Source organism: Medicago truncatula, chromosome 5 (genome assembly GCF_003473485.1).
Source record: "Medicago truncatula cultivar Jemalong A17 chromosome 5, MtrunA17r5.0-ANR, whole genome shotgun sequence".
NCBI lineage: Eukaryota > Viridiplantae > Streptophyta > Magnoliopsida > Fabales > Fabaceae > Medicago > Medicago truncatula.
This window is the reverse complement of record NC_053046.1, coordinates 30561143-30588343: the sequence shown is the minus strand read 5'-3', so window position 1 is coordinate 30588343 and position 27201 is coordinate 30561143. Positions and strand designations below refer to the sequence as shown.

General features: G+C 31.4%; 1 protein-coding gene and 1 long non-coding RNA gene across 2 annotated transcripts; both read right to left on the bottom strand.

Annotated features, from left to right (window-relative positions):
- Window positions 1-16762: 16762 nt before the first annotated feature.
- On the bottom strand, window positions 16763-17336 carry LOC11409375 (uncharacterized). The gene is made up of 2 exons (XR_003012199.2): window positions 17201-17336; window positions 16763-17036 (listed from the first exon to the last, which is right to left on the bottom strand). It is a non-coding gene; the product is annotated as an uncharacterized lncRNA (long non-coding RNA).
- A 3727-nt stretch (window positions 17337-21063) lies between these two features.
- LOC11415513 (uncharacterized) lies at window positions 21064-25467 on the bottom strand. Its single transcript, XM_024783567.2, has 7 exons — window positions 25123-25467; window positions 24875-25026; window positions 24500-24762; window positions 24248-24403; window positions 23531-24146; window positions 23020-23455; window positions 21064-21504 (listed from the first exon to the last, which is right to left on the bottom strand). The coding sequence occupies exons 3-6, from the start codon at window positions 24544-24546 to the stop codon at window positions 23033-23035; spliced, it is 1242 nt and encodes a 413-aa protein (XP_024639335.1). The 5' UTR covers window positions 24547-24762; window positions 24875-25026; window positions 25123-25467; the 3' UTR covers window positions 21064-21504; window positions 23020-23032.
- Between the last annotated feature and the right edge of the window lie 1734 nt (window positions 25468-27201).

Genomic DNA, 27201 nt, shown 5'->3' with positions numbered 1-27201 from the left:
TGATTATCCTCAACCACTCATTCTTCTCCTTAGTACAAAAACATTTTAAAGTTCATATGATTAATTAGTTGCTTTATGAATTTATGATATGATTTTGTGACTATTGGTTTCTTGTCATTTTCTCAACAGAATGTTGCTTTATAGTCGATCATTATTCAGGTTGTGAGAATTCCATGTGTCCACTCTGTTATTTTTAGGTCAAAGGAACTAATAAACAAAATGATTAATAAAGATTTAAAGGTGGGATCTAGTTCAAGGGATGATGGAATTCTAGCAACAGTTTTTTATCAATAAAAATTTGCAATAATCTTAATTTTCCTTTTTATTAAAATTCAAAATATCCCTACATATGTAGTAAGTAAGCTGGTCTATCTATCCCTATGAGAACCTTCTTTCATTTACTCCCAATTGAACTATAAACATGCATGGAAATTTAACATTGAGCTATTCTTTTGTGACTGGTTATATGGAGAATAAGTAAAGTAGGTTTAGTACCATGAACATTTTTTTTTATTTTTTTATCATTGAATCAAGTGAGATATTATAGTAGGATTTATTGATCTAGCAAGAGATAAAAATTTGTGCATGGTAATCTTACTTGTACATCATAGAATTTACCAATCTTTGGTACTTCTCTCCATCAAGATGTCGCATTATAGCTTACAAGTTTTTATATTCTAGTGTTATTATAGATCACCAACTAATAAAGGTTGAATGCCTCTCTCTTCATGTTACAAAAAATGTATGTTGTAAATAATGTAATTTTTCTTTTGTCAAGGAAAATAATATAATTTTAATAGCTAGGTTGTTTTAATTCAAAGAATTAGGTTTAAAATTGTGATACAAATAACTTAGAATTGATGCGTCGAAGAGGAATTAAAAAGTAAATTTCAAAAAACAATAATAATATAATTTTTTTGGGTTTTCTTCAAAAATAATAAAATAAAATTGGGTTGGCACTTTAAGATCAGCCCATTTAATTTACAAGTCTACTAATCAGTAAGGATTAATATCATTGTTCGAACTCCGTTATCGATGTGAGAAATTGTTAGTAGGATAATACGTAAGTATATTTGTTCGTATTAGTCTTTGAGTTTTTCTTAAGTTTCTGATCCGGTTAGTCTAAACTTTTGTTCATTAAAAAGAAATGAAAAGAAAAAAAAAAGTTTATTAGGTTGTAGGCATACAGTTTGTCTGCTGATTCTTAGATGGTGGGGTTTTCGTTCTTCCTTCATTCTCTTCATTGATTTATTTTCTTTAGAACATAACATGTGAACTTTCAATTGCTTTTGAAGCAAAGATTTTCATTTTCTGTATGATTACATGACAGAAATCTTAACGACCAAAAAGTTGAGGTAAGGAACAAATCATTGAGCCATGCATTATTGAATGTTGAAGAGGGTCACCAATCACCATACTGTTACATACAATATATAAGAAACATTATTGAAGAATCAAATGGAACATGAAAAACATTATTGAGAGTTGGTTGCTTACTTGTTAGTTCTTTGCATTACATTGCAGAGCAGGCCCTCCCCTGCTCTTTTTTTCCTTTATAAAAAAAAAAAAAGACAGACATATAGCCAAAGGTACTGAAGAGCAAAGTTGTCAAAATCGGGATTTTATTTCAGGTCAAAAGAGAATATCAAAATCGAAAATAGTAAAATCATAATCAATGTTTTAAATTGCATATAGTCATAAATTACTCAAAGTAAAGTCACAAAATACTTATACATAAATGACTCAAAGCCTATATGAGAAATATTCTTTTATTGTCATAATAATGCTAAACAACCTAGATAAAATACTTAAAAAGGAAAATCTTAAATGTCTCACAAAATACTTGATCATAAGTGAGAAAGTGTCTATTACGTTTCAAGGCAAAAACTACATGCCTAACAAAATACTCAAACAAATCCTATATGCAATCATAAATCACGAAGAAATCGTCAATTAAAGGGTGATGGACCGAAAGGAAGAGACAATCTAGTTAAGGTATAGTTCATTATAACAGGCACTGTGATGTGAAAGAATAAAAAAGAATTTAGTCTTTTATGTATTTATAGAACCAGGCCACTAGTACAAACTAGGTCAATTGACAAACCAATCAAAATTGACTCGTATAAAAAAATGGATAGAATCCTTCAAAATTCTTTTAAAATCCTACAATTTTGCATGAATTTCACAATTTTTTGTGATTTTGATACGATTTTACAAAGATTTTGTATGTTTTAAGATTTAAGTTGAGATTTTGACAAATACTAAAAACATTATTTTAACGATAAAGGAACCTTAAATTGTAGTAATGTGAGGTATATTATTTAACCTTAGAATTGACTATTGATTTATACTTTTTCTCTATGTCTTAAGTTAATTCATTAAAATATAGGTAATACATCTATCTATTCTAAGAAAAGTTTCTACTTAATGAGTGGTGGCGAAATTTTGTGCTTCTATTTACTGTCATTTTGTGTACTTGCAATTTTTTTTTACCCTTTCTAGTCTCAGGGTAACTTCAGGATGGTTTACTTCTCAAGAAAGTCACACCTTGATGTAAAAAGGAATGAAGTGGAATTTGGGAGCCAATAGATTCCATTAAAGTGAAATTGACATATAAGTACAATGAACTTTTATGTGATGGCACATATGGGGTGGGTCACAATTCCTAAAATCTTTTTTTTTGTTGTAGCTATTTCATTAGAATTAGTGAAAAGTAAATGTTACGTGCAAAAATTAAACGAATGTGAGAAGAAAAAATGTACAAACAATGACTAAGATGGTGTGACACGGTTGACGGATAATTGAGTTCTTTAAGTATGTGGTTATAGTTACGATTCTTAACTAATCCGTATGAAAGAGTATTAGTTGGGAGAAGTGACCCCATAAATGAAACTTTGAATCTCAATACTTCAAAAAACTAATCTCTAGGATACCCCCCTAAACACATAGAATATAAGAAACTTCAATCAGTGTAGCACCAATGATAAGAAATTTTACTTGCCAGGAGGGTTTTGGTGCTGATCTAAAAAGTTCTAACTAAAACTCAGCAACAAGGCCCTAAAATAGATCCTACTTTCTCATTTCTGATTCCAATGCTAAACAATATTCTAGGAATCACTTCTTCATAAAATTCAAAGTCTTTATCTGCCATTACTTGACTTGACTATCAAGAGTGTCACTTTCTAAGTTGTTATATATAAAGGCAATATTCCAGGGTCCATATTTATCTGTGGTGATGCAATGCTATGTTATACTGTCATACATCCAGCAACTGATGAAAGGTGGTGCTCAAGTCGGTTTTATAGTGAACTTTGAAAATTGCTTTAGCTCTGTGTCTTTTAATAATTCCTTCTTTTATCATTTAAGAGACATTAGCATCTTCTTCCGTCCAACCGATCGGTCTTTGTTCCTACCCGCGGTAAGAAGAGGTTTGAAAACAATCCTATATAAAATCTAATGCGGTGGAGGGATTTGGTACCTTAGTAAGTAAAAACTATAAGTATATATATTTGAGGGACAATGAGTGAGAAATTTTTAATCTTTTCCTAACTGAGTTGTTAGTCCTATCAAAAAGACATATTGGAATTTGTTTAGTCACATGCATAGATAAACATATTTGTTATAGTGTGTTGAAAACGAAAAAATATAAAAGAATTTTAAAATGTGGAGACATATATAGAGAAATTATAATTTATCGATATTGAAGTATCTTCAATTTATTTATTTTATATAATTTTAATCTCTAAATTTTTTCGTAATAATAATGTAATTCATATACTACTAGAAAAAATAAAATCAATGACAAAAGTTAGTAACGAAAAAAATTCCCTCTAATTCCCTAATCACTAAATTTAGCGATGGATTTAGAGAAAGATTTCATGGTTTTCTTCACTAAATTTTCTTGGTTTCCCTCTATGATCTAGATGGGTAGCATGTGATTAACCGAGTAACCATGAATTCGAGCACGATCCTGGATATTAAAAAAGTAATCATCATAAAACAATTATACATATACCTCTCATCCACTTCTAATAGTGGAAGAAATCATGCATGTGCTAGTGGTGCTACAACACATTTTGAGAGAACTATAAACGAGGGAACACGAAGGATGACTTGGGATTTCATGTGGAGAGTATACGCTTTTGAGAGCAATTATGAGTATAACATACTTGATCAACAAATCTTCATTAACATGTATAAACTTCAAGAGACCTATGGAGGTATGAAGTGGGAAACCGATTAATTATTTCAATTTAAAGGTTTTCAAGGCTTTGGAATTTCACATATCAAGAAAGGCAAACTTGATGTTAAACATATGAAATGTTTCTCCATTAGTTATTTGGAGGGTGTGAAGGGTTATAGATTGTGGAAGACGGAACTTATAGGTCCAAGAGGTGAAAACTAAAAAATGAGGGTGAAAAGCTAATTTTTAAGGTTTGAATATAATATTTTTGAAAGTATGGTATGATATGACCAAAATATGAAGAATTGTAAATTACAAAAATAGAATAAGTGTTTTTGTTTTAGGGTGACTATTTCTAGAAATCACAAATATTAGAGGGATTCGAAATCAGTATTGTACCTGGTGGGTTACTTACAAGCTACTATGCTCAATATAAATTGAGAAATTCTATTATAGTCACAAGCACAAATGTGTAGTGTTTGGGCGCACACACACATTACAAGATTTTCTTAAATAATGAAAAAGAAATTGATAATGAAATGATTTAGTATTTTAAAAAATGACACTTTTATGTGTATGTGACCAAACACTATTTATTTGTGTTTGTGACTATGGAAGAATTGCTCATGTAAATTTTGCTTATTTGGCACTTCTACCCCAAAATTCTGAATTTGAATTAGGTTTCATAATTTAAAAAGTTCTACAGGAGCAAAATTAATTTTCAAAACTTGACGAAGATAGAAGAAGATGAAAAAAAGTTTCATGTGGAGTATTTAGGTTTTTGATGAAGTTGAAGAAAAGTTTCATGTATTTTCGACAAGATGCACCGAGAAAGAGTGACTTGAATTCAAATACTTCCAAACCATAAGTATGATTTAAATATCGCATGTGCATGAAATGAAACAACTCTTTTACACCAATCAAAAAGTGCAACTAGATTCTATATCGTATGAGAACAATATTGATTCTATATCTATAGAAAAATTGGTTGAAAGAAATAAAAAATGATGAACTCTTTTTGGTTGGATTAAACCAAACTAAAGGTAAAAGAATTAATTGGTTAAGTTGGAATGCCTCACAATGAGGAAAAAGCATGGAGGTATGGGATTCATACTCATCTACAATTTTTGTATGGATATGATAGGGAAGCAAGCAATGTTGAAAATTGTTTACTAATAAAGGTTTTGGATGAATTTAAACCCCATTATGAAGAAGGAAAATCTAAATAATTATTAAACCTTGATTGCGTAAGAAATCCAAAAGAAATAACTTTATTTTATAAAGTCTTTAAATCTTGATACTATCCAAAGAAGGGATTCTTCGAGGCTAAAGTATATATGAACGGTCCTAGCTATGTTTAGAGTAGTATTTATTAATTCCCAGGTAATTGTTAGAGGAGGACTGTGATGAAAGATATGTGATGGTACTAATATCTATATTTGGAACCAACCATAGTTAAAGGATTAGAGAAAGTCCTTCGTAATGGCTCATTTGAATGAAGAAAATATTCTTTTTTTTGAAGGAAGGAAGAAAATATTCTTATGAAGGCATCTAAATTAATTTATCCATCGAGTGGATGGTGGAAAGTTCCATTAATTGGGTTAATGTTTGGCCAACACATTGGTGGAAAGAATTCACCTTATAAAGTAAATAAGTGTGGTGTCTGATGTTCGAACTCTGACCCCTGCATATAATAATGCATTGTCCTATCAATTGAGCTATGCTCACGGGACCTATTTTGTGTTTCTTTATAATAATGAAATTATTATTATTATTATTATTATTATTGGTCTTAGATGAAGTGGTAATCCACTGAAAATAAACTCACACACAACTGTGAGGTCCCGGGTTCGAATCCGGGTCACAACATTCGACCTTGTAATTTCGACATTTTCTAGTTGAGTTAGGACTTCTAGACTGAAATTATTATTTTTAAAAAACGTGTTATAAAAATAATTTGTTCGAGATGCTACTCAAAACACCTTCTCGTTTGAAGTAGTTTTCAAATTTATTTTCTTTCAAATCTTCATTTTTATAACTTAAAACACACACAAACAAAGACACTAGGTGGACTTTTGCATGGTAAGTTTTCCAGTATCTTAATATTAAAGTGATTATAACTCCAAAAAAAAGGTAAACATAATCAATTAATTTACGAAACGACTCTCTCGCATCACATAAAAAAATCACACAGTCTTTTGAAAGCATGATAATTACGATACAAAATTCTAATTCAAGTTATAACCATAAGACATTTGACATTTTATTTTTTATGGAACATAGTTTGATGGTTCATTCATACCAATGTTAACATACATAATTTCTCATACTTGATTTTATCTTTATAAATGGATGACTTTTAAAAGGAAATCTAGTTATACTAGATACATAAAAATCTGGAGAAAAATTACTTGCAATTAGAGCTTTTGCGAAAAAATGTTACTTGGCACATGTGGTGCATTCAAATTTAAAGGGAAAATTAGACTAACTTTCCTGAGGTTTACAAAAATGAGACTAACACCCCTCACCCCTCTAGTTTTAAAACTTACACTAACCTCCCACAAGTTTTTCTTTAATAGACAAATACCTTTCTTGTTATTAACACCTAACCGTACGTTAATGGGGGCAAACGTCTGTGATTGAATCTATTCAAGAAACTATATTCAAATTGAAAAATGTGTATCAGATCAAAGGTATTCTAAACATTCAAGAAACCATAGGTTCCCCTTCTTAATTTCACATGGATTCACACATCGTTAACTTTCACTCTTATCCTTATATATGTTGCACTGTGATTATTGATTATATTATTCTGCTAGAACTGATCTAATCATCAATTTCATCTGTCACTGATTCTTTATTTAAATCGCTAATTCCATTTCTTTGATGCTTATTTTCTTAATTGAAATTATCTTTCATTAGGTTAATCAAATCAAAATTAACTTTCGTTAGAAATCAATTTAGCAGCATAATGGTAAAAGCATACAAACAAGAAGTGTATAAACATCCATTAACAAAACATAAAAATAACGAAAAACATAATAGAGTTAGTAGCACGGGAGGTGTTTGTATATTTGTGAAAAACTCAAGGGAGGTTACTATAAGTTTTAAAACTAAAGTGGATGTTAGTATCATTTTCATAAACCTTAGAGGATGAGGGTGTAATTTTCCTAAATTTAAAACGAACACAAACAACCACATTGAGTGATTACTAATAACAAAAAAAATCAAAGTCTTTTGAAAACATGATAACTACCTTAGGAAATTCAATGTCAAGTTACTATGAAACATGAGACATTAAACTTTTATATTTTTTTGTTACAAAACTTTTATATGAAAACAAAATTACACTTGAAGTTAAATATTTTGGGTAAAATATAATGTTGCACAATGAGATAATTTGCTAACTTAGTATTAAAGTGATGAATGATAATAAAAATAAGGCAGTTTAGTGGTATATTTGTTTTTTTTTCTTCCCCTGTATGTGGTTTTACATGTATTTTTCGTGCCTCACCTTGTCGTGGGTACAAGTTTGTTTAATAAAATTTGATAAGTGAAATATAAGTGGTTGTATATTTGATGTTATGCTCTTTGTGAATCTTTGATTATGGTACAAAAATATTAACTCATGTAAATTGAAATGTCTTTTGAAAAGATGACTACTAATTTATATGGTAACTATAATTTACATTGTAATATACTTTTCTTGGTGCCAAGGAAAATGTTCTCTAAATTATCAAAAATTGATGATGTTATATTATATGTGCATGATTGTCAGAAAATAATTTATTATTTCTTATTTATGATTTTGATATTAAAAAAACACTATATATTTTGAATTATTGTAAGTTGACAAATCTTCAAGGAGAAAGATTAATGGTTTTGAATAATCCATCTATAATGCATAAAATAAACATTTTCAAAATAGATACGAAGGAAATTAGAAAAGGGAATGATAATGACATAATGATGGACCATCAATATAGGATATTTCATCAGGTTCAATCCACATGGAAAGCAACTTGGAGGCTCACATTCAACAAAGTAGAAGAACAACATCCAATAACACTAACAGTGATATTTTTATTGGCGGGTACTGATGGTCGAATTTAGACAAGTGTGTCATATTATTTACCAAGTAATAAAATGATAATTAGACATCGTATCTACATGGATTGTCGTTTTAACCAAACAATTCATGTTACTTATTTGGGAACAATAAAAATAAAAGAGATATAAGGTTTAGAGTTTTGCAATTTAATATGTTTGCAACAAAGCAAAGTTTACCTCTTTTGATTGTATAATGTTAGCGGTGGTTAGGATTCTTCGAATCCCCTCTATTTAATTGTTAGAATTACATAACAGTCAAGTCTTATTCATGTTATTAATCGTTTATATATCTAAGTTCCTTTATATAAGACCTTTTTATAAAATACATATCATATACCATAACAAAATTTTAAAAAAAATAAATACTACTACTTATATGTCTAACTTAGTAAAAACACAAACCAATAAAATAAGTTAAAAGACCATTAGATTAATTTTGTATATGTCACTCTTTTCATAAATGCAACCACAAAATTGTTAAGACTAATTCTGGTAGTTTGTATGATGTCATAGTTAATTTTATTATTTATTGTCAACATGTCATGTTATATAGAAGAAATTGAAAATTACTTATGTCAGGAAACCAATGTTTATTAAGAACACTACTTATGTAACATTTAGATATACACTACATCGATTTTATTTTTTTTAGGTTAAAATTCTTATTCAAACAACAAAAAACAAAATTCAATTGTTATTAAGAACCTAATATATCCATCCATATCAAGATTCTAGAAGAAATATTATAAGACTGAAAGCAATAGCACAACAAAATTAAGGATATATGATTTTATGATTTGATAAAATTACATCCAAATTTAAAACACCCTAAAGATAAATTTGGTTGTCCTCTCAAATAGGAGAAGAAATTAGTAAGAATATATGTTTATATGTGTTGATAACACATATACCAACGAGGAATCACATATCAGATATTACAGACATTGTGTCTTTTGCATTTTGAAGATGTTCTCTTCTTTGGTAATATCTCCTACCACAACACCTTAATCCACCTAAGAATATAACCACAGAGACAATAATAGTCATAGTCATATTCCAGCCTCTAATCGTACAAACAAACACATCTCATGGTGTAGGAGGTACCACAAAGAAATATGTTGGAGGACAAGACATAAGTGGTGAAGGCGGGGGTTATGATGCACATGCAAATGGTAACGTAAGCATCCTTGTGACCCAGAAAACAAGAGTGTTATCATCAACGTCATCATAATAATAAGTATCTTTTTCGAATAATGACAATTACCTCCTCCTGTAAAATAAATGATATTTGCATTAAAAATTAAATTTTCGACAACTAATTTAGAATAATGAATGATCAAATAACCATTTAAGTTTATGTCGTTCGCATACCTACACAAAATCTAAGACTAACATTGAGAAGGCAAGAACATCATATTTTAATTTCAAAAAATTTAAATATAAAAAAAGTTATAACTTATCAACCAATGAAATTAAAGGGGTGATATTATCAAAATCACTTTATGGTGTGACATAGTTACAAATATTTACCAATTATTTATTCATTACAAAGATGAAGGTCCTAAGATTTTTGCTATGATATCTACAAAATGAGAACCTCACATGACTTACAACCATCAATTATACCGAATACAAATTTGGATGTGAAAACTAATTCAAAATTATTCTTAGATGATGTTATATCAAGCATCTATACACACGATATAACACTATCACAACTTATAAAACATAAAAATACAAGAACAAACCGCACAATGTGCAAATCTAAATCTAATGTTTATAAAATCATAAATGTGATCCATCAGTGTTAAGAAGTGTTATCTCACCTCTCTTCATGTGATTTAGTTGAGTTTGAGAGGCTTCATATTGGCATTAATTATCCTCTCTATGTATATCAAATTTGTTACATCATTAACAAACACAAACATGTAACTATAAAAAAACAGCTATCATAACCTACTATATATGTTGTAATGTTTGAGGTTTCTTTCATTTAATGAAATGTTGTTTACCGTAAAAAATAATTAAAGCAAGCAACTCCATAATATAAATATAAATAAGATTTCACTATCATCATACATACGGTGATATTATTCAAATTTCACTGTCTAAGATTAATATATTTTAAAATGTATATCAATCTACTACTATCATTTTCAATAAACATATGACATATGTATCGGTTAAAAAACAATCAAGAAACTTATTATTATTATTTTTTTAGTTGGAAGGACGATTAGTATTAATTACCATATAAGGTAAATGAAAACCAACATCAACTTGTTTCTACTTATTAGCTCTCAATGAGAAAATATCCAAGGTAATCAATCTAGATACCCGATCATAGTCATTATAGCATTTATAGGACCTTAAAACTACGAAGTAATCATCAGTTGACGGTTCATATGCAAAGCCATAGAAAAACCTTAAAATATTGTGATTGAGAATATTAAGCTTGATTCCAATAGTCATAGGTGATCTAGGTATTTGTTTGTGGACTCCGGTTGATGGATTCCATAGATAGAAGCCTTTGTCAGAGTGCAAAAACACAAACCCTCTGCATGAACCTCCGATTTGAGGATGTTGTTGGTGATCCATAAAATCAAGTATGGGTGGAACATAAGCAGAATCACCGTTAAGAGATGCATCAAAATCAATGGATAAGGTTTCAAGGAAACAATAATTTCCTATGGACAAAAGGTTATGTGTGGGTGAGGCGGCAAGATGAAAATGTAAAGTTGCAAAATTGGGATGAGAAATGAGAGACAGCCATGATTTGTAAATACACTTGTAACGTAGTACATACTTCACGAGCAACCTCTATAGGATCTCTGTTATCACTTCCGGAAGCAGATGCACGCTTTTTCTCTTAGCCATCTTGATGAGGTTGTTGATAATACGTCGTTGGAGTCAAGAGTATCAAACAACTAGGGTTTTTTTAAGAAACTTATAATTCATAAACAAAGAAACATTATATCAAAAGAATTTGTTACTCATGCATAATTTCAGTTTAATAACAATTACGTTATTCTTTCAAGATATTTTTAATCGGATCAAAGTAAAAAACAACTATGAACAAAAAATATATTGTATTTTTTTCACAAGTATAATTAAACACATTCATAAATGGTGTATTGTTTGGATACAAACTAGCTGATTATTACTCCTCGCTTATTTTTCATAACCCATAAGTTAATGAAAAAGTTATAATCCTACAAATACTTAAACCGTAAAATACCATAGTAGGAAAAGAAAAGTATTGTATAATTCTATCTGAAGCATTGAAATATCTGAGAATTTATTTTTGCTCCGTTAGAAAATACACCTGGTTATTGTAAACACCCTTTTTCCAAAATCAAAACCTAATGCTTCGAATTAATTGGCGATTTGATGGATACTTTTCGATTAAATAGTTGTTAATTTGTTGAAAGGACTCTTCAATCAACTCCAAAAGAGGATCAACAAATACTGATCATAAGTTTCCGCCACTAGATTCCTCGTGTGTCCTACAAGATGTTAACAAACCAATATTATCCGATTTCATCTCAATCAATCCTCTAGCATAAGATGCGTCAACTACAAAAGTGACAGCAAAACCTTCAGGTAGCTCTATCAAAGTCTCCACTAACAGCTAAAGATCTAGTGGTAAATGATCGGCACCAGCAATAAATTTTTCCTCTTGATATTCACCACCATAACGAAAACTGAAAATCACAACTAATGTATCTCCAGACTTAGTAAACTTAAGTAAACTAATTATTTTCTTTAGAATTTCTTGACCAGTAAGATGATGAATATTATTTTTATTTTTGTCTAATATCAAAAAACTTAACAAAAATAAAATCATACTGTATAATTTGTTCAAAACTTAACAAACATTTCTATTTTCTATGTATTCAACACCAAAAAAACTGTAAAAACAATAAAATCAAAACACATACCGTATAGTTTGTGTTTGTTTCTTCGAAAAAGAAAACAATAATGTGTTTGTATTAGCCACTTAATGAACTATGTGTTTGATAGCATAAAAGAAAATAACTTCTGTCATTTATAATACAACAATGGTCGGCGTACCTAAAGATAAAATTCGCAAATGCAGTTCAGCAGCTTCTATTTCAAATTATTTAAAATCGAGTTTGCTAAAGACAAAAAATTGTCAAATGCAATTAAGCAACTACTATCTTCAAATTATTTAAAATCGAGTTTCATATGTAAATGCTTTGTCTTTTTGTTTTTGTTTGGTACATGATATTTCAAACAACTTTATAGACAGTTTGTGATGCAAATGTTCAGTTTGCACTTTCCGATAACTCCAACAAGAGTTAAAATAGATATTATACAAATATTGGAACGTGAAATGTTTATCTCATTCAATCTTTTAATATAGTCAATCTCAAATGCTAAATCCAAAAGAATAGATTACTTGCATTACAAGTAATTCCTTAAAACTACCACAAAACTACCGAGACTAATTTTGGTAGTTTTGTATCATGTCAAAGAGTTTGTTTTATTATTTGTAATCATCAGATATTATAATATAAAAGAAACAAAACATTAGTTATATAAGAAAACCAATTACGTCATTACACATTTGATATTGCAGATAAAGCATCTTCACCATCTTTAAGATGTTGAAGACGTTCTCTTCTCCGATAATAGCATCTGCCACAACACACCAATCCAGCGAATCCCCGAAATCATCTTTGCCGATTTAGGATGTAGGAGGAGGTGTTGCTATGAATGGGGTAGGGTGGGGCAGTGTTGTAAATGGGTAGGGTGTTGGAGAGCAAGTGACAAATGGTAGTGGAGGTGCTATATATGGATAGGGTAGCGAATGACAGGTGACACATGTTGGTGGTGGTGGTTGTGATGAATATCATAATGACAATGAAGTGCATCCTTGTGCCGTAGAAAATAATAGTGTGATCATCAAAATCATCATAAAAATTAACACATTCTTTGAATATTGTCCATTGCCTCGTCCTGAAAAACAAATGATGATTGCATTAAAATTTTGAATTTCTAACATTACTAAACAATCTCTCGAAGAAAACACAGCTACACTAATTTAGAAAAATAAATAATCAAATAACTAAGTAGGTTTATGTCATTGAGAGACCTACAGGAAACCTCAACTTGAATTGAGAATACGAACATGACATTTTAATTTCAATAAATTTGAAGATAAAGAATGTTATTGAAGAAATTAAAATTTTGGTCAAGCAACCATATAAGAGACAAATCAATCAATCAAACAAATGATATTTCCTATACAAGTCTTGGTAAAAAACAATATTGATCTGTGAAACACTTATTGGGAATGAATACAGAACTTCACATCCATTAAAATCTATTTGAGTTCAATATCGAAAAACCTAAATGAAGGTATATGTATAAAAAGAACTAACGACGAAAATTGACAAGAATGAGAGAAAAAGAGATCAATTGTGTAAGCCATGCGTGTATGAAGACAATTTGAATCCAATTGCAACATAAGCATATGCTCTAGATTCCATTGGATTACAAACATTATTAGCAGTCAAAAAGAAAATATGTCAAATAAATGAACGAAACCTATTAAATAAAATTGTCATTTTATTATACACAACATAATCATATACTAGTCTAATTGTATGCAATTATTCTCCAAATGTCGATAGACAATTGTTAATAAATTAGTAGTTATGTTAGTTCTTAGGGTTTGAACCTCTTTCTCAAAACTCGAATATAGCAACAAATTTTTATCAAACATCTATCCATCACAAAGATGAAGGTTAAGAAGTCATCTCACCTCTCCTTGTGTAACCAACTTGAGTTTGAAAGGCTTCATGTTGGCCATAATCCTCATCTAGATCTATATAAGACTTGTTATATCAATAACAAACACAAACATGTAACAAATGATAATAATACATTTTCAAGATTCAAGAATGAGCGAACACAAAATTATAGAACAACAACAGTTAAAACAGAAATTGTAAAGGTGTAAATGAGAATGTTAGTAGTAGACTGGTTTAAGATATATAAATCTCCGACGGTGAAATCGGATTAATATCATTTTTAAATCATTCAAAGGCCGTTAAAAATGGCATATAACTGCCACCAAGTAAGTAGTAGCGATGCCACAAAAATTAGAGAAATTGTTGTGATCATGTATGTTGTTTAAGCACTTGTATGTAGGAGTTTGTAGACGAGTTTAACAAAGTTATTCCAAAGAACCAAAAGAATGTGAGTAGCTGTCAAGTGGTCAGGAGGGAGTTTCCTAACTGCGTGCTTTGAGGAAGGAAAAAACGGGAAGGGTCTTGCTAAATCGTAACCATAGAAGGCAAGTTCTAATTGCAACAACAAAGTTAGAAGAAATTCACATCTCTCGAACTCTGGCCTAGGCTATAGGGCTTCGATGGTGTCTTGATTTAGCAATGGAACACAATTATGAGAAAGCAGCTTTGGGTGGTGTGTTGTATGACTGAGTTTTGGCTATTAAAAGTAGCAATGATAATCAAAAGATAAAGTAGCGTATTTCATTTTCAATAATCCGAAACGTCTGAAGGTTAATTTTGTCAAGTACTTGATGAATTTTTTTAATAAAAAGTTATTTCCAAGTTTTTAAATAATTTTCTATGAAAAAAAAAGTCTTCCAATAATGTAACAAATAAATTAGTATTAATGCTCTTTGATAATTAGTGATATGTAATTACTTTCATAAGCGTTATTTGATATATGGGTCATGTCTGACATTGATGAGCTCCTATCACACAACTCATCTAAAAAAATTATTAGAAAAAATAATGCATGTTAGAGAAAACCTAGCAAACAAACCATCCGATGATCGACTTATTTAAGACATTGAATAATTGGTTGCTTCGATTAATCAATATTTGACTCGCATGATTGTGGATCAGGTCTAGGTAAAAAAATCATGACATAAAAAACGTTAATATTAAATTTATTTTATATTTTGAAAACTTGATATTCAATCACGGACTGATTAATCTGATAGATTCAGTCCACATGAGAGTCGTTACAAACCCACCAACTTAGGAACCTTCATTTAGCAAGAATAACACATTCTTCCTTATTATTCTAAAAAAAATAAAATTGTGTGGGGATATAATTACACAATTAATTATATCAAAATCAACTCATCCAAAATTAATTCTTACCTTCGCATAACCAAACACATGTTAAATCTCCTTGTTTGTAAAATGATCATAATTTATTTTAATTAATAATCATTTCTTCCTTCTTTATTTTTTCGTAAATATACATTTTTAAGTTTATCAAAACAAAAATACATCCATATATTTGAATTGGAAAAGCCTTTCCGCCATTAAAATTCAAATTCGATGAACATAGATTTAATATAGTTTACGGATTACATGTTATGTTTATATAGTTAAGGGACCATATTGAAGAAGGAACAATAGCTCATGGACTAAATTGACGGTTTATTTGTTTGTTGATAAAAGAAAATCATATTAAGTATTTTATACTCAATTTATTGTTTGTGTCGTATTGTTTATCATATGCGGGGTAAAATTGCAATTGGTAACATGCATTTTGATATAAGTTTTGGAGATGATAAAAGGAAAAACATGAAAAGTGTGAATGTGATAATCACACTAAAACCTTCTTCTTCAAGCCAAAGACAATGTTGGTACTTTAATTAATAAGCATGATAAAGTTACCCTAGAGCTCAGAAGCTTGATTGATACATGTGTTCTTTTTCAACGGTTCTGGTTTCATCGGATAAGTGAGATTAGTGTTTACTGAGAACGTCACTGTTAGACTATGGACCACGTAAGTCAAAGTCAAACAATGTTCTCTGACTTGTTACGTCCTTAATTCAATGGAATATGTAGCTGGAGTCATAACATCCTTAATTCCTACTCCCTCCGTTTCTAAATATAAGCAAATTTTACTTTTTAGGTTCATTCAATTAACGAGTTTTTCAAGACTGATGGGATTGCCAGGCATCACATGGTTAGGAATACACCTCAACAGAATGGTGTAGAAGAACATATGAATCAAACACTTTTGGAGAGAGCTCGATGCATGCTCTCGAATGTTGGGTTAACAAGAACGTTTTGGGCGCGGAAACTGTTAACACAACATGATATATGATAAATCATGGACCTCACACAATTATAAATATGAAAAGTCCTTATGAATTGTGGTCTTGGAAATCTGCTGATTACTATAATTTGAGAGTTTTTGGTTGCACGGTTAGAAGGTGAGAAAAACACAAAAGAAGAGGGTTTGAACTGTGTGAGTCTTTTCTTCTATTTCTTCTTCAAAGAAAAATAAAAAATAGTTTTTAAACTTACCTATTTAAGAAAATTCTAATAGCCAGTGGGGTTGCAAAGAAACTTTGATATTCTTGAGTTGGAGGTCAAGAAAATAACTACAAAATTAAGAGAGAGAGAGAGAGAGAGAGAGAGAGAGAGAGAGAGAGAGAGAGAGAGAAACTATCTTAATAATATTATTTTTGTCTTATTTTATTTGATAACCATTATTATCTCAGAGTACAAATCCATATAGGTTTTCCTGATCTTTGCTACTGAGAGAATTTGTTTTTTTCTTATGGACGTTCGTGTACTCTCTTGGACTTGTGCTCATGGAACTTGTGGCATGTAACGACCACCAGCACATTTACATTTTTTAAAAATACAGATCACATCACGAATATGCGAGCACATATCTCTTGGACAATCAAATGTAGACTGACAGTTCATAATGTTTGCTGTAATGAAAAATGAGAATACAAATATGTTAATAAAGCATGATAAGAAATTGTGTATGAACTACGAAGTAAAGAAGAAAATTTAAAAAACGATAAAAAAATATTACTTTAACAACTAATTAGTAACATTTGTTATTGAAAAGAAAAGATAAAAAATGACTTACCATCAACGTTATTTGCGGCAAAAAATAAGGAAAAAAATATAATTAGAGTATAAACAAACTTGAGAATTTCATCCATATTAATTACTTGTTATTTGCATGTAATAAACTAAGATTTAGTCAATTTATAATGAATACTTCTCGTACTGTACTAAAAACAATTAAAAATCTTTTTGAACTAATAAACTTGTTAACAAACCCTTCATAACATTAAAGTCATTATTAAATGTCTCTTAAGCAAGTCAATGTGTTATGTTTGTCCATTTAACACACTTAATAAGGATTTCACATAAAATATTACTTATTATGAGAATTCAATATTATTTAACCAATTTTCCATTATGTTTTTAACCTTTCATGATAAGAAGCGGAGTTTAAAAAAAATGTTGGAGTACAACAAAGTTACATGTATGAACCATAACGAATCCAAAAAATCTTTAAAGTGGGGAATATAGTTTTTTAAACTATATTAATTTTTTCTTTACTAACCTACTCCTAATTTTTTTTTGCAATAAAAAATAAATAATATGATGGGAATATAGTTTATTGAAATATATATATATATGATGGAAACATAATCGAACTATCTCTCTATTGAACGCGCGACATTCCGGCGTTGAGGAGATGAAGCTTATACGACAGAGGAGAATGATGTCTGCATGGACACTGCACTTAAACGCTCAAGTTGGTGTCCAAAAGAGGTGGATTATTGCAAGAAGTGGTAACAAATGAATCGTATCGTGAGCCTGATGCTGAGTCATGCTTATAAAGTTGAGGGCGTTGACAACCGCCTCTATGATTTACGGTGTGATATGTGGAAGTCGTTAAAGATGGCTCCAATGGTAGCGATTAACTTTGGGTGTGCCACTGTGCGGCAAGTCGAATAGAGCTTCGTGTGCACCTTCTATACACTTGACCTAAGGCTTTGTGGGCCTTAGCTTGTTGGGTCGCTCTTGTTGGGCTTTATGCCAGTCTGGAATAGTTGCCTCCTAAGTCATTACTATCTTTATGATGTGATGGAATTTTTTCAGGGTTCGCTCTCATAGCTGCATCTCTAGTATAATAAGCTCATGACCTCGTGGTTATTTTGTTATTTCGTTCCATGCACGATGTGGTCGCCCTCATGGGATTTCTGTCATCTTGAGTTATGCATGGTGAACCCGTGCAACGCTTCTAGGCGATACTTAAATTGCGGCATCTACGACGTGACTTGAGGGAACTCGATGAGACGTCTCTGCAATTTTTCTTTTCCACATGTCCTCTTCGTGTCTTACACGCATCTCGATAGTGATGCCCGCACGCCTTGAGTACTCACATACTTCCAAGGATGCATCCAACCGTTGGATTTTCACTTTTCATCTTTTTCCTGATTTTAACCGTAGATGTCATTTAATCAAATCCTATTAAAGGGGGAAAATCCCTCACATGGAGTCCGATGTACCTTAGCTAGGTTTTCATCAGTCAAGTAAGGGATTAACTTCCGGGGTTACTCCACTCGGGATTAATCCGTAAAATGAACCAAGATAATGTTTTTTGTTACACGCTAATTTCTAACATAAGAATGAATATGAATATGATTACGATTTGTTTCGAGTCAAGAGCAAGTTTATGCAATAGAACAAGTAATGAAGATAGCGCAGGGGATTTGTATTTTTTTTCGCACCGGCTTTCTCTTGAAAGGTTACAAGGTACTTGCAATAATATTGGGTTTTAAAAAAAAAATATTAAAAAAGTCTAACAATTTCTTACAAGGATCAAAGGTTATAATTATTAATTAAAGTTAAAAAGTTTTCACTCATTGCTGAGGGCATAGGCTCGTCCCTATTTAAAAGAAAATTGTAGAATATGTGTATGCTTTTTTCAATACGATATAAATAAAATAATATAATATAATTTTTAGACACATGTGCGCGCGCGCCCACATACATACATACATACATACATACATACATACATACATACATACATACATACATACATACATACATAATATATATATATATATATATATATATATATATATATATATATATATATTAAAGTTCAAAAGTTTGAACCCCTGATTTAGGGTCCTGGCGGCAACACCATATGTTGGGTACGAGACTTCCTTCATCCACGGCAAGATCATTGTGAATTTTGATGTGGTGTTCAGTTGTTGGTGGATTCATAATGTTCGGAAACGAGGATAGCACTTGTGGGTTGTGGGAGTGAGTGAGGGAGAAGCAGCCCCTATATTTATAGTAGCAGCATACCCCTACGTGTTCCTTTTTTTTTTAATTTAATAAATTTTAACTATTTATTGATTTGACTGTTTCTTTTTCTCACTTATATTTGGTTTTCAATTTTATTATTGTAGAATGTTATCTATGATAAACCAACCCAGTCATTCATTCTCGAGAAGAACAATGCTTCTGCTGAGTGCTCAGATTCCCTTAACATTCCCACGGTATAATAAAAGCATTGAATTTCTGTGTGATTTAATGAATGGTAGCGTTATTGTAATTATTAATATTATCTTCATTTTAAGTATGGAAATTTTATTCTTATTGTGACAGCACTCCTTCTCTGCTTGTGGTGAAAATGATTAGGAACGAGTTGGGAATTGTACTCCTGCAAAGCGTTTGTCCGCTGAGAAATACCAAGGTGACATTGCATCTGATGCCTATAATCCAACGCAATTGTCTTCCACTAAGTTGGTCAAACACATCAAGAAGGAGCGATTGACCTTTTCTTTATATGCTTTTTTGAAAACATGCCATCGAGTCTTGCAAAGTTATTTGACTTGCATGTGTAATTAAGTTCTGAATCTAATCTGATAAAGAAATCATGTATGTAAGTTGAACAACATTTCTTGAATTTTAGAGTTTTTTAGCATGTGAAACACATTGGATTGGTCATAATTTATATTTTTTATTTCTGCCTCTTTAAAAAAAAAAAGGTTGAATATGGTCACAATTAACAAGAAAAGTTAAACTCTTATAATTTGTTGCATAGGACTGATAATATTAACTTTATCAGTGCATTATTTCACCCAATTGATTAGCCTATGATCTTAACCTATATACGTAGAAAAAATGCATCAACATTGTTGAAACAAATGGAAATTAACATCTCTGTAAAAAAATGTCGAAACATGATGCATACATTTAAAGATAAAAATATTTATAACATTCAATGGATGCACATTTGTAGAAACAATGATGTTACAAACTACATAATATAACTTTCATGAAATGACACCTAATCTTAATCATTGAAAAGCATGAGAATGTTTACTATATAGCTGCACCAGTTTCTCTTGATCAGAATGAAAGATGTACTTTTTATGCAGCAAAGCTTTATAATGCTTTGTGTCAGCCCTTTAAAGAGTAGAATAAAAAGGTGCTACATTGTTGTCGAGGGCAGTTTCAGGACATGTCTTTGGCAAAATCGAAAGTTTAGAATTCAAGCAATTATACATTTATAAGATATAGCGCATTGCGTCTAATAAATATCACAGTAGTAAACATGCATTTGAATTAATCGGTTGACAACATATTAACTTATTCAAACATATAACAAAGATTTTCAAATTCGCACGGATTTTTAACTAGTTATTTTAACAATCCAACCGTTGAAAAGATGGACCAAGCTTTATGAAGATGCTTATGAACTTAAAGGAAAATGGTTATTAGACGAATACTTAAATGACTTAAGACAATAATTTGGATGAACAAGAGATGTTGATGATGAGAATGGCTTGGCTCGGGTTACTTGTTTATTTTTCTTTTGAGGGAAACACGATTAATTAAAATTTGAAAGGTAAAGTGGTTATTTTGAATAACATGTGGGTTGTGCGAGATGCAATGAGTATTTAAAATGAAAGATGGAGAGAAAGGATATTGTCTTGCTCAGTTGAAAGGAATGGAGTAACATACATTAGGACAATAACTTCCAAATGAATTATAATTATAGAATGAGGTTGACCAAAACATGCAATAACTTATGGCCTAATATCCTTTGTTTTTATTCCGTTTTAGTTTGGATAAATCTTCTGTTTTCATCTAAGGATATTACGCCATAAGTTATCCAAATGCTACTACAAATGAAAACATAAGATTTATCCAAACTAAAACGGAATAAAAACAAAGGTGATCCTCCCCCAAGGAATAAACATACTGATTCTTGTAAACCAACTTGTAGTAGCAATTGTTAGCACATATTAGAACCTCATATCCCTTGCCGCATGGACACTTGAAAGTAAGGCTCAAACACTTATCAATCCACTCCACACTAACAGCTTCTTTATAATCATTTCCCAATTCATCCTACAAAAACATAAATGAATTGTTCAGCATAAAAACAATTAATCTGAAAGCCATGTATATAGTTTTAACTTGTTGTCACCATAACTACATCGCAAACGCAATTGTACCTGCATTACTCACACTTCTTTGTAATTTTCCACACCATATCAAGAATCATCACAATCATGTATAAACATTCTAACACAGGAATAAAGGTGAACTACACATGAAACTATAATTGAATATGTCATCTTCATTCTTCAGTATGTTCCTGTCTTAAAATTTAGCAATCTTACCCTTTAATATGCAGCCTCTAACTCTAACATATTGCCCACAAAATTCTTGAAAGGAAGAGTATCGGTAAATTAAAAACCAAAAGAAAAATGCAGTGGAGGGAAGCACAACATTGATCAAATAATCTTTTTATGCAGATATTCTGAAAGGGAAAGTCTACTTGTTACATTCTACTGCATTATTTAGGCAGGTGTTCTGATATAACCAATTACATGATTGAGTAGGTCTGAATAGATATTACTCTGTGATACGCAATTTAGTACAAAATGTTACCAAATATCGGCTATGCATCATTTGACAAAAATTAGAATAAAAATTCAATTTAATCTTTAAACTATCACTATCTCATCAATATTTTTTTTTCGCAAACAAAAATGATATATATTAATAACACCGGTGAAGCACCCTGCACAAGGCGTGCAAAAAGTGATTCACCTAACAAGATTTACAGAGACATAGTGCCAAGTAAAGAGAGGCACAAAATGGACAAAAATAATTATTGGTGAACACCCCTATCTCATCAATTTGATCCATAAACTTTTAAATTCAACTAAAAGATCCTTAAACTATGAGAAATACTTGACCCTTCAGTTAACCGGTCTAGGGACTAAATTGATGGATGAGATTATAGTTGAGGGACTACATTGATTATTTCTCATAGTTTATGGACCTTTTAGTCAATTTTAATAGTTCAGAGAATATTTTATGGAATTGACTGTTTAATAAAAAAAGAATTATGATAAAAACAAGTTTATGTTAACCCGAGGCAAGAACAAATATAATCAGAGTAAGGTACAAAAGCACACAACGATTCATATTAGTTCACATCAACCTGATAGCTTGGTTTAATCATTTTTTTTTATCTAACAATTTTCCGCTATGAATCACTCAACATATAGTACTTGTATCAATTAAGGATCTTGTTTCACTTGCCTATACAATTATTATAAGAATTGTTTAGATCACTCAACACAAGTTGTACTTTTGAAACTCAACTAACAGTACATCAGCATTTCAACATAAAAAATGTTGCTTGAGTCATTTGGTCTTTTTCAAGAGGTTTCCTTTCTCTATTTTAGTATCCTTTTGTTTTTTGAGATTTTAATAAAAACAATCAAATATAAATAAAAAATCAAATAAATAACATAAATAATAAAATAAAATACAAACTAAACTTGTATTTTCATTATTGAAACTAAAAGTTATAAGGAAATTTTCTCCCTAAAAAATTGGGTGTTATACCTGGCTGAGTTCATTAGGCACGTGTCATGTACAACTCTAGCTCAGATTCTTCACTGGCAGGATTAGAATATTCCGTCACACGGTACTTCAGTTTGTCGTCTTTCTGCTTTTCATCTATGTAGATATGTGCTATAATATAGTCCTTCTTTTTATCTAGACCAAGTTCAAACTCATTCTTTGACATGAAAAACCAATCCATATTTTTTTTAGATATGGACTTGACTTCAATGAATGAATCGGATTCTTTGGATTGTACTTTTGTTTTGTCACATAGGCCTATGTCATAAGAGAGACCAGATTCTTCTCCTTGATTCATCAAAACAACTGCATAGGTATCTTCAAATCTATCATGGTAATAACCATAGGCGAACGCCTCACCCTTGAACCCAATTGCTTTTGCCTCATCATGGGTTATTTCAACCATTTTTTCTGCAACCTACAACAACAACAACAAAAATAAGATATAAAAAAATAATGAAAATAGTGATGTCCATATATACTTAGTACTTACAGAATATTTTCTCTTGAATCCTAGCTCATGAATAAGTTCAATATACTTCCTCTTCCCCTCCTCCTCCACCTCCTTCACCTCTACATCATTAAACTCAGGGGAATGGGGGAGGTTCACATGCACTTCCTTCACAGCTTGTTCTGCAACATCCAGACCCTGGATTACAGCTGGTTCTGCATCAGCCGGAATCTCTTCATCGCCAGGATTCACATCAGTATTAACTTTCATTGATTCATAATAATTCAGATAGGTTTCTGTCACTTTAAGTTTGAGGAAAGAAAGTTGGAACACATTCCAGCAATTCTTCAACAGCTTCTTCTCAAAGCTCTTAACACATTCAAAAGTGAAATTACCGCGGGATAATCGGTTCAAAGCTAAGTAGTTCATGTCGAAAGCCCTACTTAGGGCATCTCCAAAGCCAAGTTTATCCTTCAGGCAAAACTCATTCTCAGTACTCTTTAGTAAAAAAGAACCGTCTTTGGAATATAATTGCTCAGAACCAGACATAAGGATTCCTGCCAAAAGATCGTCATTATTGCAGAGTTCCAGTAAGTGCTTGCCCATAACGTCTTTTTTCATTGAAAATTTTCCAATTCCTTTAAGATACCTCAAATAGCTGCGCATATATTAATAAATATATATTAATAAATATTAATATGATAAAATCGATAAAAGCAATCTAACATGATACTTGTATGTATTATAATTAAAATATACTTTTTCCAGTCAGGTTTCTCCTTGTGCTCGGTAAAAGTCTTCTTTGCGGTCTCTAAAACATCAGAGAATGTTTTGTCAATAATGTCTTTCCTAAGCCAATATACCTCCATAAGGAAGGTTCTGTGTAAAGGATGAACATGAAATCTAGGCTTTTTGCTGAAACATAAGAAGAAGAAGAAAAAAAAAAAAATTAGTGTCGGATATGTGCCCGTAAATAAGCTGAGGACTAACATTATATATGACCAAGCTTACGGGGATATATTGAAGCTGAAACATGATTTTAACAGACCCTTGAGCATCCACAAAACCTTTTATCAGCTTGAAGCACTTTTGGATGATTTGAAATAATATCTGTATATTCTCCGAAAACAAAAACATCCTTGAAGTAGAGCAATCTCGAAGGCACAGTGGTGGTGTGCACTGCGGCAAATGCGGCCCAGATTAGAGTTGCCTCGGAATTATTAAGAAGAATGAGAAGTTCCAATGCCGATCCCAATTTTCTATATTTGATGCGCCTGCAAGATGTGCAAGTGTTAGTACTGCCAATATGTCATATTCTGATTAACGAGAAAAGGGAATAAACTGCGGAATTTTCAATAAATAACACTACACTTAAATACCATATACCATTTTGAAATGTTCTTGTACTTGTACTCAAGACTTCGAGGCATCAGTAAACTCACTATGGACCGGATCCTTCAGCCCACTCCTAGCATCCTTCAATTGCAACCGTTGTCCATCAAAGGCTTCTCTAAACGCAGCTCTATATGTATTCAGAGCTGAAATTTAAGAAGAAGAGAACAAAAAAATAAAAAAATAATCAGAAATTAGAGATTATGTTTGTTGAGAAGAATGAGAGGAAAAAAATGATATACTTTCTTCCGACTCCATCTTTGTTGTGTTGAGGTCGTTTTCGGCGGTGCTGGGTGAAGAAGAGGTGGCGGCGGGTTTAGGGTGGAGAAGAGGTAGCGGCGGGTTTTCCTCGGTCTCCAACTTTGTTGTGTTGAGGCCGATTTCGAGGTGGCAGCGGGTTTAGGGTGGAGAAGAGGCCGATTTCAAGGTGGCGGTGGGTTTGTGGTGCTCAAGAAGGTTTTATAGTGAACTTTGAAAATTGCTTTAGCTCTGTGTCTTTTAATAATTCCTTCTTTTATCATTTAAGAGACATTAGCATCTTCTTCCTTCCAACCGATCGGTCTTTGTTGATAGTATTAGTGATCATGATAAATTGATCACTATTTTGATTTATAGCAGTGCACTTGGTTTTATGTCATGTGAAACAGTGAAAGAGATGGTAGTACTTGCTTTCATAAATCATAAGAGACATATGACTAGCCATGGCAATGGGGCGGGGTGGGGACGTCTCATATATTTATCCGTTACTCTAGACATATCTAATGGGGATGATAAATTGAATCTCATCTTCGTTCCCGACGGGTTCTGGTATCCCCACCTCATCTCATTCCCGTATAGAATAATTTTTTTTGATAAAAAATAGAAGTTTTTTTGCATCCCCAAGAACAATGTTGTAATACATTATCCAACAATATGCTCACTTTAACATTTGTTAGACGGAATGATTTAATTGATTCATTAAATATCAATGGTAGTGTTTATTAACATAACAATTATCAAACAAAATAACATGACATACCAACATAAAATAATTTTTTACATTTGGGATGGGTATGGGTATGGGTTTGGGGTGGGTACCTATATACATGTTATTCGTCCCATACCCGTGTTTTGAAATCGGAGAAAACTCATACCCATACCCAAACCTAGTCAAAACGGGGAAAACCCGTCAAATTGAGTTTGGTTCGGGCGGGTAACCGCGGGTATGGGTTTTGTTGTCATGTCTACATATAACAATCGAGTACTCACAATATTTAGGTAGGGAAATGACCACTTTTAGAAAATTGCATTTCTCACATCCAAATTTGATTAAAAACACATGGAAATGGAAATGATTGTTTTACCCCAACAATAGTTAACTATCGTTTGACTTTTTCGGCGATTATTAACTACCGTTCACATTTACAATTTAAAAAAATAAAAAATCTTTAGCGGTAGTTAACTACCGTGGAGCATGATTTTCAAAATGCTTTAATTTGTTCCTACCCGCGATAAGAAGAGGTTTGAAATCCTATATAAAATCTTATGCAGTGGAGGGATTTGGTACCTTAGTAAGTAAAAACTATAAGTATATATATTTGAGGGACAATGAGTGAGAAATTTTTAATCTTTTCCTAACTGAGTTGTTTTGGGATTCAATGAAGCAATCTAGTTGAAAAAAATGGTATGTGTATATTAAGATTCCACGTTAGTATTTATATTGCATTGCACAAAGACCTGCCTGCTGAAAGGAACATTTATCACTTCAAGGACCAACTTATATGAAGTATAAACATGCACTTTCAAACACCAAAGCAATACAAGTTGCCACCTAGAGAACCAAACTGTATATCAACCTAAATTTTGAAAATTATGCTCCACGGTAGTTAACCACTGCTAGAGTTTTTTTTTTTTAAGTTATAAATGTGAACGGTAGTTAAATACGGCCCAAAAAGCCGAACCGTTGGAGGTATAACGATCATTTTCATATGTTTTTAAGCAAAATTTGATGTGAGAAAGGCAATTTTCCCACTTTTAAGCATGGAAATGAGAGAGCTCGTTGGGCCGTGATCGAACAGTAACTTTGCTCGTTTGCTTTATACACCGGTCTTTGCTACTAAAGTAGCTAGTGCAAGATATTTGTACACCATATTGAAGCTGACGATTATATAGTAGTATTCTTATCATCTTATGTTACTACATACATTCAAATAAGCCATTATTTATGGCTTGATCTGGATAGGGACTCCTTTGATATCAGTTCATGTAGTTATAAGACTACTATTCGAGAAAAATTAAACTTATGATAAGATGTTTTTCTTATTGGTTGATTATTGAGGCCT